The sequence below is a fragment of the Falco punctatus genome (assembly GCF_963210335.1).
Source record: "Falco punctatus genome assembly, chromosome: 5".
Lineage (NCBI taxonomy): Eukaryota > Metazoa > Chordata > Aves > Falconiformes > Falconidae > Falco > Falco punctatus.
The window spans coordinates 42426007-42439153 of NC_137584.1; the positions used below are offsets into that span (position 1 = coordinate 42426007).

Below are 13147 nucleotides of genomic sequence, written 5' to 3' on the forward strand. Positions count from 1 at the left end.
TGTTGTCTACCAAAAACCACAGAGTGCTCCCATCCTTCAAACAGCACACTCAGAAAAAAAAAAAAAAAGAATTTATTCCATATTTATAGAAAAATACACTGCTTATTTTAAACGTCCTTGTGCTTAGAAGAAGAACATGGAGTTTAATCCATCCTTTGCAGCAAATTTTGAAGTGGTGGCATGTAAAGAACAAATTCCCAGTATGGGAACACAGTTCTTTGTTCAGTGCTGTCCTTCACAGGTCAAATATAAGAGTTGGTGTCCCGGTGTTTCCGTTTCTTGCCACATATACCAAAATGGCTGAAGAAACAGAAGGGGAGAGGGGTATAAGGGTGAAAGAAACAAGAAAGGATGTAGTCCAAGTTGTAGTCCAAGCTGCAGTACTGGAACATTTACCTTCTGCATAGGAATATTCCTCTTTCTTTAGTTTGTACGTTGAAACAGGCAAAAGTTGTTTATGTCATATCCAAAGTCACTGCTCGAAACATTAACGTATAGTGCTAGCTCCTCAAGAAATTTAGCCAAGGTGTAACTGTTCCGTGCACACCTGCAGTGCAGTGAAGAGTCTGGCTTGTGTGTGCCAGGGGTGGGAAAGCTGGGCACCTACAACTTTTCAGCTATAAATTCACCTTGTGTGTGATTTTTCAATAACTTCACAAATGGTGAGAGTGCTCCCATGATGAAGGGCCCTTCCTCACAGGATGCTTTGATTTAGGTAATGCCTGTTTTTTTTGAGCAGAGTTGCAGGCTATACTTTGCAATATCTCTCTGGCATTCTATTACATTCTGCTTCTAGAGGTGCATAGGATGACTTCATGTCTTTATGAGAAAAGTACAGATTCTATCCCCACACTTCTTTTTAACAATCTGCCCTAGTGGTACTGAAAAGTTCACATTTCTACTGAGGAAAACACTACCTGCTCATAATATCAACCTGACTAGGGAGTTTACTTTGACACTTGGAAAACATCAATAATTATGACAGTTGATAAAGTTGGAGGAGAAAGCCCCCAGGAAACCCCACCCAAGTAGAAGCAAGAAAATATATATCATACCTTGAAAGCTGTTCCACATCCTCCACTGTCTCTGGTAAAGAGATGCCTTTTGTCTCTGGTAAAAGCAAGACCAGGAGCCCACAGACAACTGCAAGAATACCTGCAATAGACATTGAAGAGTTATGAAAGTGACAAGAAAATTGTTAATTTTCTTATTTTCAGGGCTTATCCACTGAGGACAGTTTATTTAGATAAAGGTCGAAGTGAGATTTTTAAAGTAAAACAGCTACTTGTGATTACCCTACTCTTATCAAGCACCTTTATGCTACATCAATTTAACCTATTACAAAAAAAAACTTGAGGGCTAGCAGTTCATTTGCAGCCTGAATTGCCCCAAAAAGGAGATCTTAGAAGTAAAAAACCTGAGGCAAGTTCACATGGGCAAGTGCATACAAACTGCACTGGAAACAGGATGGTGTTTCTCACATAAAATAAATCTGCTTTTGTTCAAGGGGCTGGATCATGTAGATGCATCTGTGTTTCTTGAGACCACTGAGATTTTCCTGAAATACCATCTTTGTGTATCCATGGCCAAAGCAGATTATGTGATTCAGAATAAAAATTCATCCTTGGGAAAGAGCATTTTCTGTATCTACAGAGCCAGTCTGAAATAGTTCATCATGAGTGGTTATTTTAGAATAATTTCCTGCATAGAAATAATAATGCAATATTAATAGCTAATTATTTTTTTCAATAATTAATTATATATTATATATTGATTATATATAATATCTATTAAATACTGTAAGAAGTACAAAATAGAAGGGCTGGAGCAAAAACTAGAATGTTGCCTGACTGTTGACAGTCCTCTCTGATCCTCTCTGATTTTGTAGCTGTGTACTCACAACAAGGGGAATTCATATGTCCTTCAGCAGCAGCAGAATTTTAGAATTAAATAATGTGAACACCATACTTATATATATATATATGTCTTGGAATAATGGTAATCTTTTAAAATGTCTTTTGTCTTTCCATTTTGTTTTCAGCTGAAGTTGTCATAGCACAAATTTCCTTATTCTGCCCTATCCCTTTTGCTTTTCTCTCAGTAATATGTATCTCCTGGAAGTCTGGTTTAGCCACAGACTCCCATTTCTTTGTTGGAAATAATATTTTTTTTCCCCACAGAATTACTCTGCAGGGCTCATTTTTTCCAAAACACAACTGAGGAAAAGAGTTCAACAGGAATACAAAGTTATGGTTAATACAACATCCATAGTCATAACTGTTAACTACCAAAAAACCTAAACCAAGTATTTTTTAAAGGACATTAACCTCTACTCTTGGGAGACTAAGCTTACTTCTCTGCAATTATAGAATTTAGCTGTAAGGTTTCTCAGTCTTAAAGCACCTCACATAGTTTCTTTTATGCTTCTTCAACCAAGTTACCCAAGCAGACTTGAGCTCTTCGCGTGCCATGAAATCACCCACATTTCACCCCTTTGCCATTCAGCTCTGGGCATGAAGGTTGAGAGGGGCTGCTCTGAGGGGTAGACGAGGCCACACAGTACACTGTTGCTCCAAAAGAAAAGCCCTACTAGGAGGAGGATATTTAAACCAAAAGTATATTTTAGATCAAATCTTACTGAAAATAATTAGAGGTAGCTCCAACCAAATGGCTGCTAACCGGAAAAGCAGGAATGGGGCTATGATCCCACCTAGGTCACACAAACTTGAGCACAGGGAGACACCAAAGTTTCTGCAAAAGAAAAATAGTGCCAGATATTTAAGAGGCGCTGCCAAATTGATGAACCAGCAGTTTGAGGAGCAGAATGTAGACTTAGCTCCAAAATTATCTCATCAGTATATGCCATCCACATTGAGCAGTGGCTATTCGGTTAAGAAATTCTGGACAAAACCAAGTTTTACTAAACAACGTTGAAATAGGGAATGGGGAAAAGGAGAGGGAAAAGGTGAAAGATTCCTGGGAGCTTTTGATGTACCTGAGTGTTGTAGGGTACAATTCAGTGTTCACAAGATAGACGATTTCAAAAGCCATTGTGATGCCCAGTCTTCCCAGTGTGGCAACTGTCGTTTTGAGCCATGGAATATCTGTTCATTCAAAAGAAACCCCAGTGAAGCATGTTTTGGTGCACCAGCAGAGCATTTCTGAGAGCCCCAGGCCCTGTCAGCAGAAGCTACATCACAGAAACACTGGATCAGTGAAAATCAGACTGAAAGGCCACTGCTGTAGATATCAATCTATACTGGCAATTATTGCTTTCCAGAATCATGCAAGGCTGCTTTGGAGAATCAGAAATCACTTCTAGATGGTTGATTCAAGATGCTGGTGGAGCATAACAGCATGGATGGGAGAACGAATGTTATAAGCTTCCATGACTATAACCAAATTGAGCTCTGGAAAGGAGTATTTATTTCTATAGGGAAGTTATGCTGTAAGAAACACTGGTAGGTCACCTCCCAAAGCCTTCTGACAACAAAGAAGATACCTCTAAAGGTGCATAGAACCACAGAATGATTTAGGTTGAAAAAGACTTTTAAGATCGTCAAGCCCAACCACAAACCTAGCATTGCCAAGTCCACCACTAAACCGTGTCCCTAAGTGCCACATCTACATGTCTTTTAAATACCTCCAGGGATACTACATTAAAATAATTCTCCCTAGTGCAAGCCAACTACACTTCATAATTTGTCTAGCCATTGCACATTAGACATACTCCTAATAATGCTACTCCTGGCCATCCTCCCCCTTCCCTTCCCTGGTGTTTGTTGGTACCTGACATGACTGGTAGGTCATGAATGTGCTCATTGCCCTTATACATCAGCAGGAGGTGGAATGGTCACATCTGCACTGCAGAGCAGAGCCATGCCAGCAGTCTGAGTGCCCTCTCTGGAGAGCCAGTGGCCTTTGGAGGAGCATCACAAGGAATGCAATAAGCGCTTCTGCAATGCCCTTGGGAGAGGACAGTCTCCTGTATGGTTTAGGTCATGACCAGGCAGACAGGGAGGCGAGTGAAATAATGACCCTGGACTTGGCATGAAGGGGAACTCTGCCACTGGAGAGGCCTCTGGCAGTGACTGTTTTCTCAAAACTTCAATAGGAAGAACAAGAAAACATTTCGGTTTGCTCTGAGCCAAAAATGTCACACTTGGGGTTATTTCCCTTCCAAAACAACCAAACAAACCCCCACCAAATTTCACCTCACGTTGTGAGACACTGCCTTTGCCCTGAAAAGGTCTGTTTTCAAACACTTGTAAGAAAAGAAAAGGCTGGAAAGAACAAAACAAATCCACATTGTCTCCTTGGCACCCCTTCAGTCCATCAAGTCCCCAAGGTGAGGGTGACGTCCATGTGCCTCCTCCCTCTGCCAGGAGACTCAAACTGTGTAAGCACCCCAGCATGGATGGAGATCTCACAAAGCTGCTGGTGCAGCTTTTCCCATCTGTATAAACAGACTTCTTTTGAAAGCAGGACTTGGACCTCAGGTGTCCCATCTGCGATTATCTTAATCCCCAGGCTGTCCTCTCCTTGCCTGGGCAGAGTCCCCTCAGCACTTTGGCACTACTGAGAACAGGCTGGTGGCAGCATCCTGCTGGCTCCAGGCTACTGCTTTCTCCCCTCACTCAGGCCATACCAGCCCCACATGATGCTCCTGCTCTAACCACAGACCTGCTACACCATGCTCAGCTGATGGTGTGCCCAAAAATACATGAAGGAACTGGAGGCAGGTGTCCTGCAGGAGTAATTCCACTGAGCTGTTCTTCGCTTCCTCTTTCTGCAACAGCCCTAGCTCCAGGCAATTAACATTCCTCAGTCCCTGCCGTCCCAGTGGGACCGTCATACTTTTTTAACAGGTGGAAAATGATGCTATCAAAGTCAGCAGGTGACATGGTGACCAGGCCCTCTGTGCCTGAATTGATGTGCCCTGTGTCAAGGGAGCTGCCACTGGAGCACAGGGCAGACAGCATCCACTGGCTGTGTGGTGGCTCTTCTGAGAGGCACACAGATGTGAGGACCTGGGGAAAATCCACCAGGACAGCCTAGTCTGTCTTCACAGGTTTCAGTGGTCAAAATGATAAATGCAAACGAGTGACAACAGGGCACAATCACACAGCCACCAGTGCCAGCACCAGGAACAGACCTGATCTTCCTTTTCCCTTCTCCATCACTTCTGCTTCTGTTAAAGCAATGAAGCTAATTAAGCATACAGTATTAATTTTAACTGCCTTTTGAGGAGTCCCCTTAAAGGCAGCTTAACTGAGACAGAGATGAAAACCACACCTCTTTGAAGGATTTCATTTTGCACTCACGACAAACCTGCCTGTTTTCATGGGGGCATCATACTCTTGAAATGGCTTCTCGTGGCTCTTCTCTAGGAGAACAGTTGCCCCACAGTATAACTTCAGGAATTAAAACCTCTAAGGCTGGCCAGGACTGTCCCTTACTTTGACAGTAACGTCCCTGGGGAGGAATAAGCCTCACTAATGTCCATTCAGCGTCCAGTCCCCAGCTACACTAAGGTAAAGCATGCTGATATAGTAACATCCACTTCCGAGCACGTCCAAATGCTTCCCCACGGATCAAAGAAAATACACAGGAGGAAAAACTATTTAAAGAAAAGGCAGGAGTTCTGGGAAGATTTTTGCAGTATCAGACCTTGTAGTTGTTCTTGAAACCAGATAAAAATGACTTAATCAAAAGCCGTATCTTTCCTCCAACCCCTTAACATTATCCAAACTCTTGGGAGGGTGAGGGCAGGGCAATAATCATGTTGTCTGTCACAGCCCCTACATCATGTTGTGGTTTGCATTGCTTTATTTGCAAATGGGAAGACTGCCAAGCTTCCTCAGCTAAATCACTTATTGCTTACATCACTAAGTGTCTTCCACGTCAGGGAATGTATTTTCCCTTTATCTTTGTATACTCTTCCCTTGCATTTGCCTTCAAAAACTGTACGGGGCCATAATACATTTTTTTCTTTCTAAGAATACACCCAGCTGTTGCTTACCATTCATCAAAGATACAGCCATTGCATATTCCAGGGAAATCTATAAACAAATAAGGTATGTTGTTCCCTGACTGCGGTGCTGCTTGCATCACCAGACACTTTTTGCTTTTATCTCCAGTTTTGTGTGGCCTGCTGTCCTTGCTTAAGGTGTGTCAGAGAGAAGTCATTGACCTAAAGAGCTTGATGTTGGGACGGGAATTACCTTCTGGCAAGAAGGCAGTAATGAGGCATGCAATTCCTGCCACGATGTTGCTTATTGCAAAGGGAAGGCGCCGGCCAATGCGATCAATTGTCACTAAAATGAGGAGAGCAGCTGGCAGCTCCACAGCTCCTGAGATGAAGAAGTCTAGGTAGAGGTTTCCTCCCACAATTCCTAGGCGCATGACAAGCCCTTGGTAGATCAGGGCACTTGTGAACCTAAACAGCAAAGGAAAAAAGTTGTTGAGAGGCAAACAAATGGCTGCTGGCAGCTGGAAAACCCCTAAAAGTCACAAGGGAATTTTTCTTCAAAACCCACTGTCCTCGTACCAAGCTGGACTGATGTGGGCACTCACCAGGCATACATCAGGATGAGTGTGTTCCTCCTCATCCGCGGAGTCCTCACCAGGTCAAGAAAGGAGGGGTTGCTGACCTCCTCGCTGCTAACGGTGATCTGAGGAGAAAAGTGAGCAGCAGAGTCAGCTGGTGGGGCTCAGGCAGGCACTGGGGCAGAGTTTCTATGCAAACACAGTGCTCAGCAATATTCCAGTCCAGCGAGCAAGCAAAGGTGCTGATGCGCCCGCCAGCTTGCTGCACTCCAGAGCGGGGTGCAGATACAGGAAACAGCTTGTGACTGGACATGGCTGTGGGCTTTTCTTCATGGTGATTGTGCAAAGATGAAAAAAAAAGTCCTCAGTCTTGACCTGAGAATGGAAAAATTATTTCCTTGCTGTTGACCGGGAATTTCTTGGAAGGCAATACGTGGTCATTGTCACGTCAGGGTCACTGGGAGCATAGCTTCCTTCTGCCAGAGGTGACAGAGGAGGGGACCATGGCAGGAAGTGCAAAGTGATGGGCTGAGGGAAGCAAGGAGAGAGGGGGTGAGCAGCAAGCAATGGGCTTGGGAACATGGCTGGTGGCACAGCTGGACAGCAGGAAGAAAAGAGGAGTGAGAGAAAGAACAGATCTGTGAAGGCACTTGGGTGCTACAAAACATTCAATGGGTGGAATTCAGAGAGTCTTAAAATACACAAGCACTGTGCTGAACATGGATTTTATCCTGGAAGAAAAAAATCCTGCAAAGTATGAATTCATGGTCCTCATACTGCCTACAAAGTATGGTAAATCTGTTCACAGCTTCCTCCAACACAGTCACAATGGGGCACTTGATGAAATCATCAGCTGGAAGGTTGAACAATCACAGAAAACAGCAAGATTTCACACAGTCTGTGTTTACGCATTGGAGTTCATTGCTATAGGATACTGTGAGGCCAGAATATTAGCAGGGCCAAAAAGGGATTAGGGACATTAATGGAGGTCATTTGTAACCATGATGTCCAAGCCAGGTGGCAGCCCTTTTGTTCCTATGTTCATTTCATGGGTGAGGAAGATGAGGAAGAGATGACAGAGGTGGTTTTAGGCAGGGAAAAACCATGAGACTGCCCATGAACAGGCAGCTGCATCTGGGATTGCCATCAGTTCTCAAAGCAGCTGTGGGAAACATGGAGTTAAAACCTGCTGCATCCTTTTTGGGAGGATTTTGGGCAGCCTGGCTGCTTTGACTCTCAGTTATGGCCCTCCTTCTGAAAGAAGGACTAAGAGACCAGAGAGAGGAGTAAATCCCTCTCTACCACCACAGCACCCGCTGCCCACGCAGGCACAGGAGCCAAAGGAAACAACCCTGGCTGGTGGGAAGACATGGGTGAAAGGACCGGGAAGCATATGAGAACGTGGAGATCCATGGTGTGAAGACGAGTGAAGCCAAAGGCATGGCCCAAGGGTCTCGTCAGCTCAATCCAAAGCTTTCGCCCTGTATTTCTTTTTTGTATCATAAGTAGCACAGATGTTTTTCAGTGAGATTTGGCTGGATGTATTTACACATGACTTCTTCGTAACTGAGTGGCACAAAACTTCTTAAGTGGACAGAGAAACCTCACGTTTGTTTGAATGTCCTTTCCACTCCCGTTTACTTTTCTTCTGTAACCAGAGCCAGAAGTTTTCTTCAAAGCACTGCTACTTCTGCTGCATGCTAGAGTCCTTTGTGGGGCAGGCAGAGGTTGCTGGGTTTCTGCACTGCTCTTGGAGTTCCTCATATTACAGTTATAAAGCTGCCACAACTGTGTTTATAAAAGCAGGCTGCCAGCCATCAGTTGTGACTTTGTGCAAATACAGTTTTAGTTTTCCAAAGGACTAAAGATAAATTCAGCACAGGTGCTACGATATATTTTTTGTCTTAATAAAGGCATAATAACCCAAAGCATCACTGAGCATTTTTTTATGGATGAATAAAAAAAATAAAAAAAAAAATATCACTGTGGAAAGTCAGATCTTTGTAGGGAAAAAGTCCTCTTCTTGTTCTTTGGAAGTCAAGGGGAGCTTTGCTATTCACATCAGCGCAGTCAGGAGTCCAATGACAGGAACCATGTTTACAAAGATGTGCTATCTGAAAACACTGGAAGAAGTTTTATAACCAGGTTCCTGACATTTTTATGTCCCAGAAAAATTACATTTTTTTTTTTTGGCAATAATTTTTAAAGATTCCTCATAGCACAGACATATAGTTCTGTACATGCTTAATTCTGCACAGGATAGTACATTCATGCATGTATATAATACATATGTACGTAAGTTAACATATACTAGAAATATATATGTCTACATACGTCTGTAGTGTGTGCGTGTGTGCGTGCGTGTGTGTGTGTGTATAAAGGGAGAGGGGGTTTTGGTCCACAACTTTCTCAAGAAGCAGCTCTCACTCAGCTGGTTGCAGCCCATTCTGCTTTTGGACAGAGACCAAGAATTGAAAAATTAGCTTGATAAAAAAAACATGCTAGTAAAATTATGAGCAACTGGAAAAAAAGAATTCATAATTTACAATTAATTTAATGAGTTCTGGGTGGAGCTGAACTGTACCAGTGTCATAACTCACAAAGCAAAAAAGCAAATATTATACAGAGGTCATCTGTATTTTCTGCATGCCAATAAAAATGCAACGCTACCACATCCAGAGCCATGTAAGGGACTTGGCTAATGGAATTTTGACAGATGTATTGGAAAATCTTAGCCAAAATGCACTGATGGATGATGCCTCTCACTTCTCCCTGATCCTCCACACCCACAGCGCTTTACCTGAAATTCTGTTGTTTCATGAAAGAGAAGTCTGATGTGAGTTAATGTGAGAAACACACTCGATTCACAACTAATGTGCTTCCTGTAGATGCTGTCTTTCCTCTGGGCACAGCACCAAGGATGACACACATTGTATATTAAAAAGGCCCAAGGAACAGATCCAGCACAAATCTACATGTGTGGAGGTTAATCTGCTGCAGCTGCGAGTGGCTTGGGGTCATGAGCAGGGACACTTCCGACAAAAAATAAATTAACTTAAAACAAAAAACAGGGAAAGACACACATCTCCATTCTGGCATAATGCTTTGAAAATGCTAATGTTTAAAGAGGGGAAGTGGGTGTAGGAATGCAGGGCTGAATGTGGAGGGAGACCTGCAGCAGCGCAACCTTCCTGCTACATATCTTGGGCCACACTTGGCACTAGGTAATGCTGACCAGGATGGGTGAATCTCACTGGTGCGTATGTCCCAGCCAAGGACAATAATCCATCGAATCATAGATACATGAAATGGTTTGTCTTGGAAGGGACTTTAAAGATCACTTAGTTCCAGCCCCCCTGCCACAGGCAAGGACACCTTCCATTGGACCAGGCTGCTCAGAGCCCCATCCAACCTGGCCTTGAACACTGCCAGGGATGGGGCATCCACAGCTTCTCTGGGCAGCCTGTTCCAGTGTCTCACTACCCTCATAGGGCAGAATTTCTTCCTTATATCTAATCTAAACCTAGTCTCCTTCAGTTTAAAACCATTCCCTCTTGTCCTATCACTATGTGCCCTTGTAAAAAGTCCCTCTTTCATAGGCCCCCGTTAGGTCTCCCTGGAGTCTTCTCTTCTCAAGGCTGAACCCCAGATCTCTCAGCCTGTCTTCATAGGAGAGGTGCCCCAGCCCTCTGATCATCTTTATGGCCCTCCTCTGAACTCATTCCAACAGGTCCATGTCCTTCTCATGCTTGGGGCCCCAGATCTTTGCTGAAAGCAGTATTCCAGATGGGGACACATGAGAGGAGTAGAGGGGAACAATCACGTCCCTCAACTTGCTGGTCACACTTTTTGATTCAAACCAGGATATGGTTGGCTTTCTGGGCTGCAAATGCACATTGCCAGTCACATGCAGCTTCTAGTCAACCACACCCCAAAGTCCTTCTTAGGGCTGATCTCAATCTGTTCTCCACCCAGTCTCTATTTGTGTTTGGGATTGCCCAAACCCACATGCAGGACCTTGTATCTGGTCTTATTGAACTTCAGAAGGTTCGCATGGGCCCACCTCTCAAGTCTGTCAGTCTCTCTGGAAGGCATCCCTTCCTTCCAACGTGTTGACCGTACCACACAGCTCGGTGTCATCAGAAAACTTGTTGAGGGTGCACTCAATCCCACTGCCCATGTTATTGACAAAGATGTTAAATAAACAAAGCTCATTCTGCTTTGTGGGACAGCTGAGGGTGATTTCCTGATCTTGGCTGGTATCACAGAGCTGCCTTGGCATCCATCAGAAAAATGGTTCACTAATTGCTGGCCTAGCTTGTTACTGCTCATCAAATTTCCTTCTGTCATGTTTCTTCACTAATGTGCAACAGTTTCATTTGGTATATCCTGCCAAGGAAGTTATATGTAACTTTTTTCCCTGACATCCCTCCCTCCCCATCATTAACATTTGCATGCTCCCTTGAGGAACATAAAGTTATAGAAATAACATTATAGCGACATTATGACACTTGAACTTGCTGCTTATGAATAAAGCAGCTGGCTGTGGAAATGTATGTTTCAGCATAATCATCTCTGCTAATAGCTCCAGTTTTGACTTTACAGAATCATTATCCCAGAGGCTAGGGAGCATACTATAGGTTAGGGCCCAGCTTCTCTGTGGAACCTGTTGTGTGAACTTTACCTTGCCAGAACTGTCATTAACATGTACTTAATGAAGTGGAAAGATAATTGCATACTGGTATAAAATAACTGGCCATTTCTATACTCTTTCTGTTGCCACATAGCTCTTCCTGCGTGCACTTTCGTGCAAGGTCTGTATTTATAGCAGGAATGGTCCTGAATAAGTAGAGCTGCTTAGGCTGGCTGATTTATGGAGGCCGTTTCTCACCAGGTAAATAAAATCCTCTGGATTTGGGAATAGCTATCTGATGTTTCAGAAGAGTTCCCACAATTACTGCTTGGGTTTCATCCACAGTTATCATCTAGGATTTTCGTGAAGTAACCCCACTTTTTGGGGATTAACTGGGCTAAATTCTCAGGTTCTCCCTTGCTTAAGAAGAGCAATGGGGAAGACCTAGGTAAGATACCAAGCTGTTGGGACCCCAGGTTGCCAACTACCTGTCACAAAGCAGACGCATCATGATATTCCTTCCTGACAGGATAGGACACATAAGTCTCCTCCAAAAGCTGTCGTTCCAAAGTCTTTGTCTTTAGTCTTAGTGAAAAGTTAGGTAAAAGTCACACATGGTCATTTTGTATATGCATAAAAATTCATGTATATACATATGTCTGTATGTAGGCACAAAAAATACTACTGTGTACTGACAGACAGACATTTTATGTAGGTCATTTTTTTTCAATAAACTCTCACCTTCCTGAAATACTTGTAGTGTATCCAGTATGCCACCTCTGGGCTGTGTTAGCTGTGTGCTAACAATTTATAGCTTTTTTCCTTAGTTCAGATAATGACTTCTAACACTACTATTGCTAGCATTGGGGTTCCAGACCTGGTTTGTTACAGAACAGGAACCTTGTCCACATCTGTTGTCGTCAGTGAACCATAACGCCAATGCCATAGCAAACACGTCTCAGAGCCAGGCATTGCTACCCAATGCAGAACAGGCAAATGTTGCAATGACACAACGTCAGCCCTTTTGGTTCAGTCAAAACCACTTGTCGAAGGACTATTATTCTATCATGTATTGTCCAATTTTGTAAATACTGATCTCAGACAGTGCTTCCCCTGTTTTGAAGTTTGGGGCATGTTCTCCCCCTATTGGGATGGAAGCAGATTTATACTTAAATTCTGATTTTCTACATCATCTTCTCTTTGAGTTATAAAACAAGTTCTAGCAAAGGAGCCAGCAAAGTGGATCCTTCTGTCTCTGCTCACTCTATCAGCTAAAATAGCAGCTGCTGTGAAATACCATTGGCCCTCAGGCTAGTTTCTGATATTTCCCACAAGTTTTTAAAGTAGGAGCGTTGCAAATGAAAGATCTGATTCATTGTTTTGCAAACTTCGTTTTTCAGCCCATGTCTTTCCAGCCAGTTCACTTTTACCTTCTTGCTATTAACAAAGTAGATATGGGACTGACAGTCTTGTCCTGGTGTGACACTTCAAGAGCGTTGCCCATCAGATAAAAAGAATGCATTTTAACACAAGTGAACCTTCAAAAGATTAAGAAAGATTAGAAAAAAACCTCTAGCTCAAACAGATGACATTACCTCTGAGTAATGTGGTGAGAGATATTTCCCATTGTGTTTTGCAATGCTGTGCATGATTTTTAATGCCTTCTCTCCCTTTTTGCGTGTCAGGAGCCAACGTGGAGATTCAGGAACCACCCTGTAAGAACACAAAAGTCATAAGTAGAGGATTTGCCCTTTAACATCAGAAGTAAAACAAAGTCCTTTGCCTTTTGCCTTAATTAATACACAACATACTGATTTTTCAGTCTTTGGGATACAGAAATTCTTCTGTGGACTGATTTTCCAGTCAGTTTCCTGTAAAATATCTGACCCTTGTGGGCAAGAAAGAAGAAAATAAACTACATCAGCACTCCGCAAAGCTGAAAAATAAGAAATTTAACTATTGTGT

At 43.1% G+C, this 13147-nt stretch overlaps 1 protein-coding gene across 1 annotated transcript in view; it reads right to left on the reverse strand.

Moving 5' to 3' along the window:
* Positions 1 to 53: 53 nt before the first annotated feature.
* The window catches only part of SLC22A3 (solute carrier family 22 member 3), a 33865-nt gene continuing 20771 nt past the window's right edge, over positions 54 to 13147 (reverse strand). The window contains exons 5-11 of the mRNA XM_080390555.1: positions 12778 to 12895; positions 6577 to 6674; positions 6225 to 6439; positions 2996 to 3104; positions 2639 to 2751; positions 1056 to 1155; positions 54 to 300 (exon numbers count right to left, since the gene is read on the reverse strand). Of these exons, the coding sequence (XP_080246681.1) occupies positions 243 to 300; positions 1056 to 1155; positions 2639 to 2751; positions 2996 to 3104; positions 6225 to 6439; positions 6577 to 6674; positions 12778 to 12895 (811 nt within the window). The 3' untranslated portion in view covers positions 54 to 242. The remainder of the gene's footprint in view (positions 301 to 1055; positions 1156 to 2638; positions 2752 to 2995; positions 3105 to 6224; positions 6440 to 6576; positions 6675 to 12777; positions 12896 to 13147) is intronic.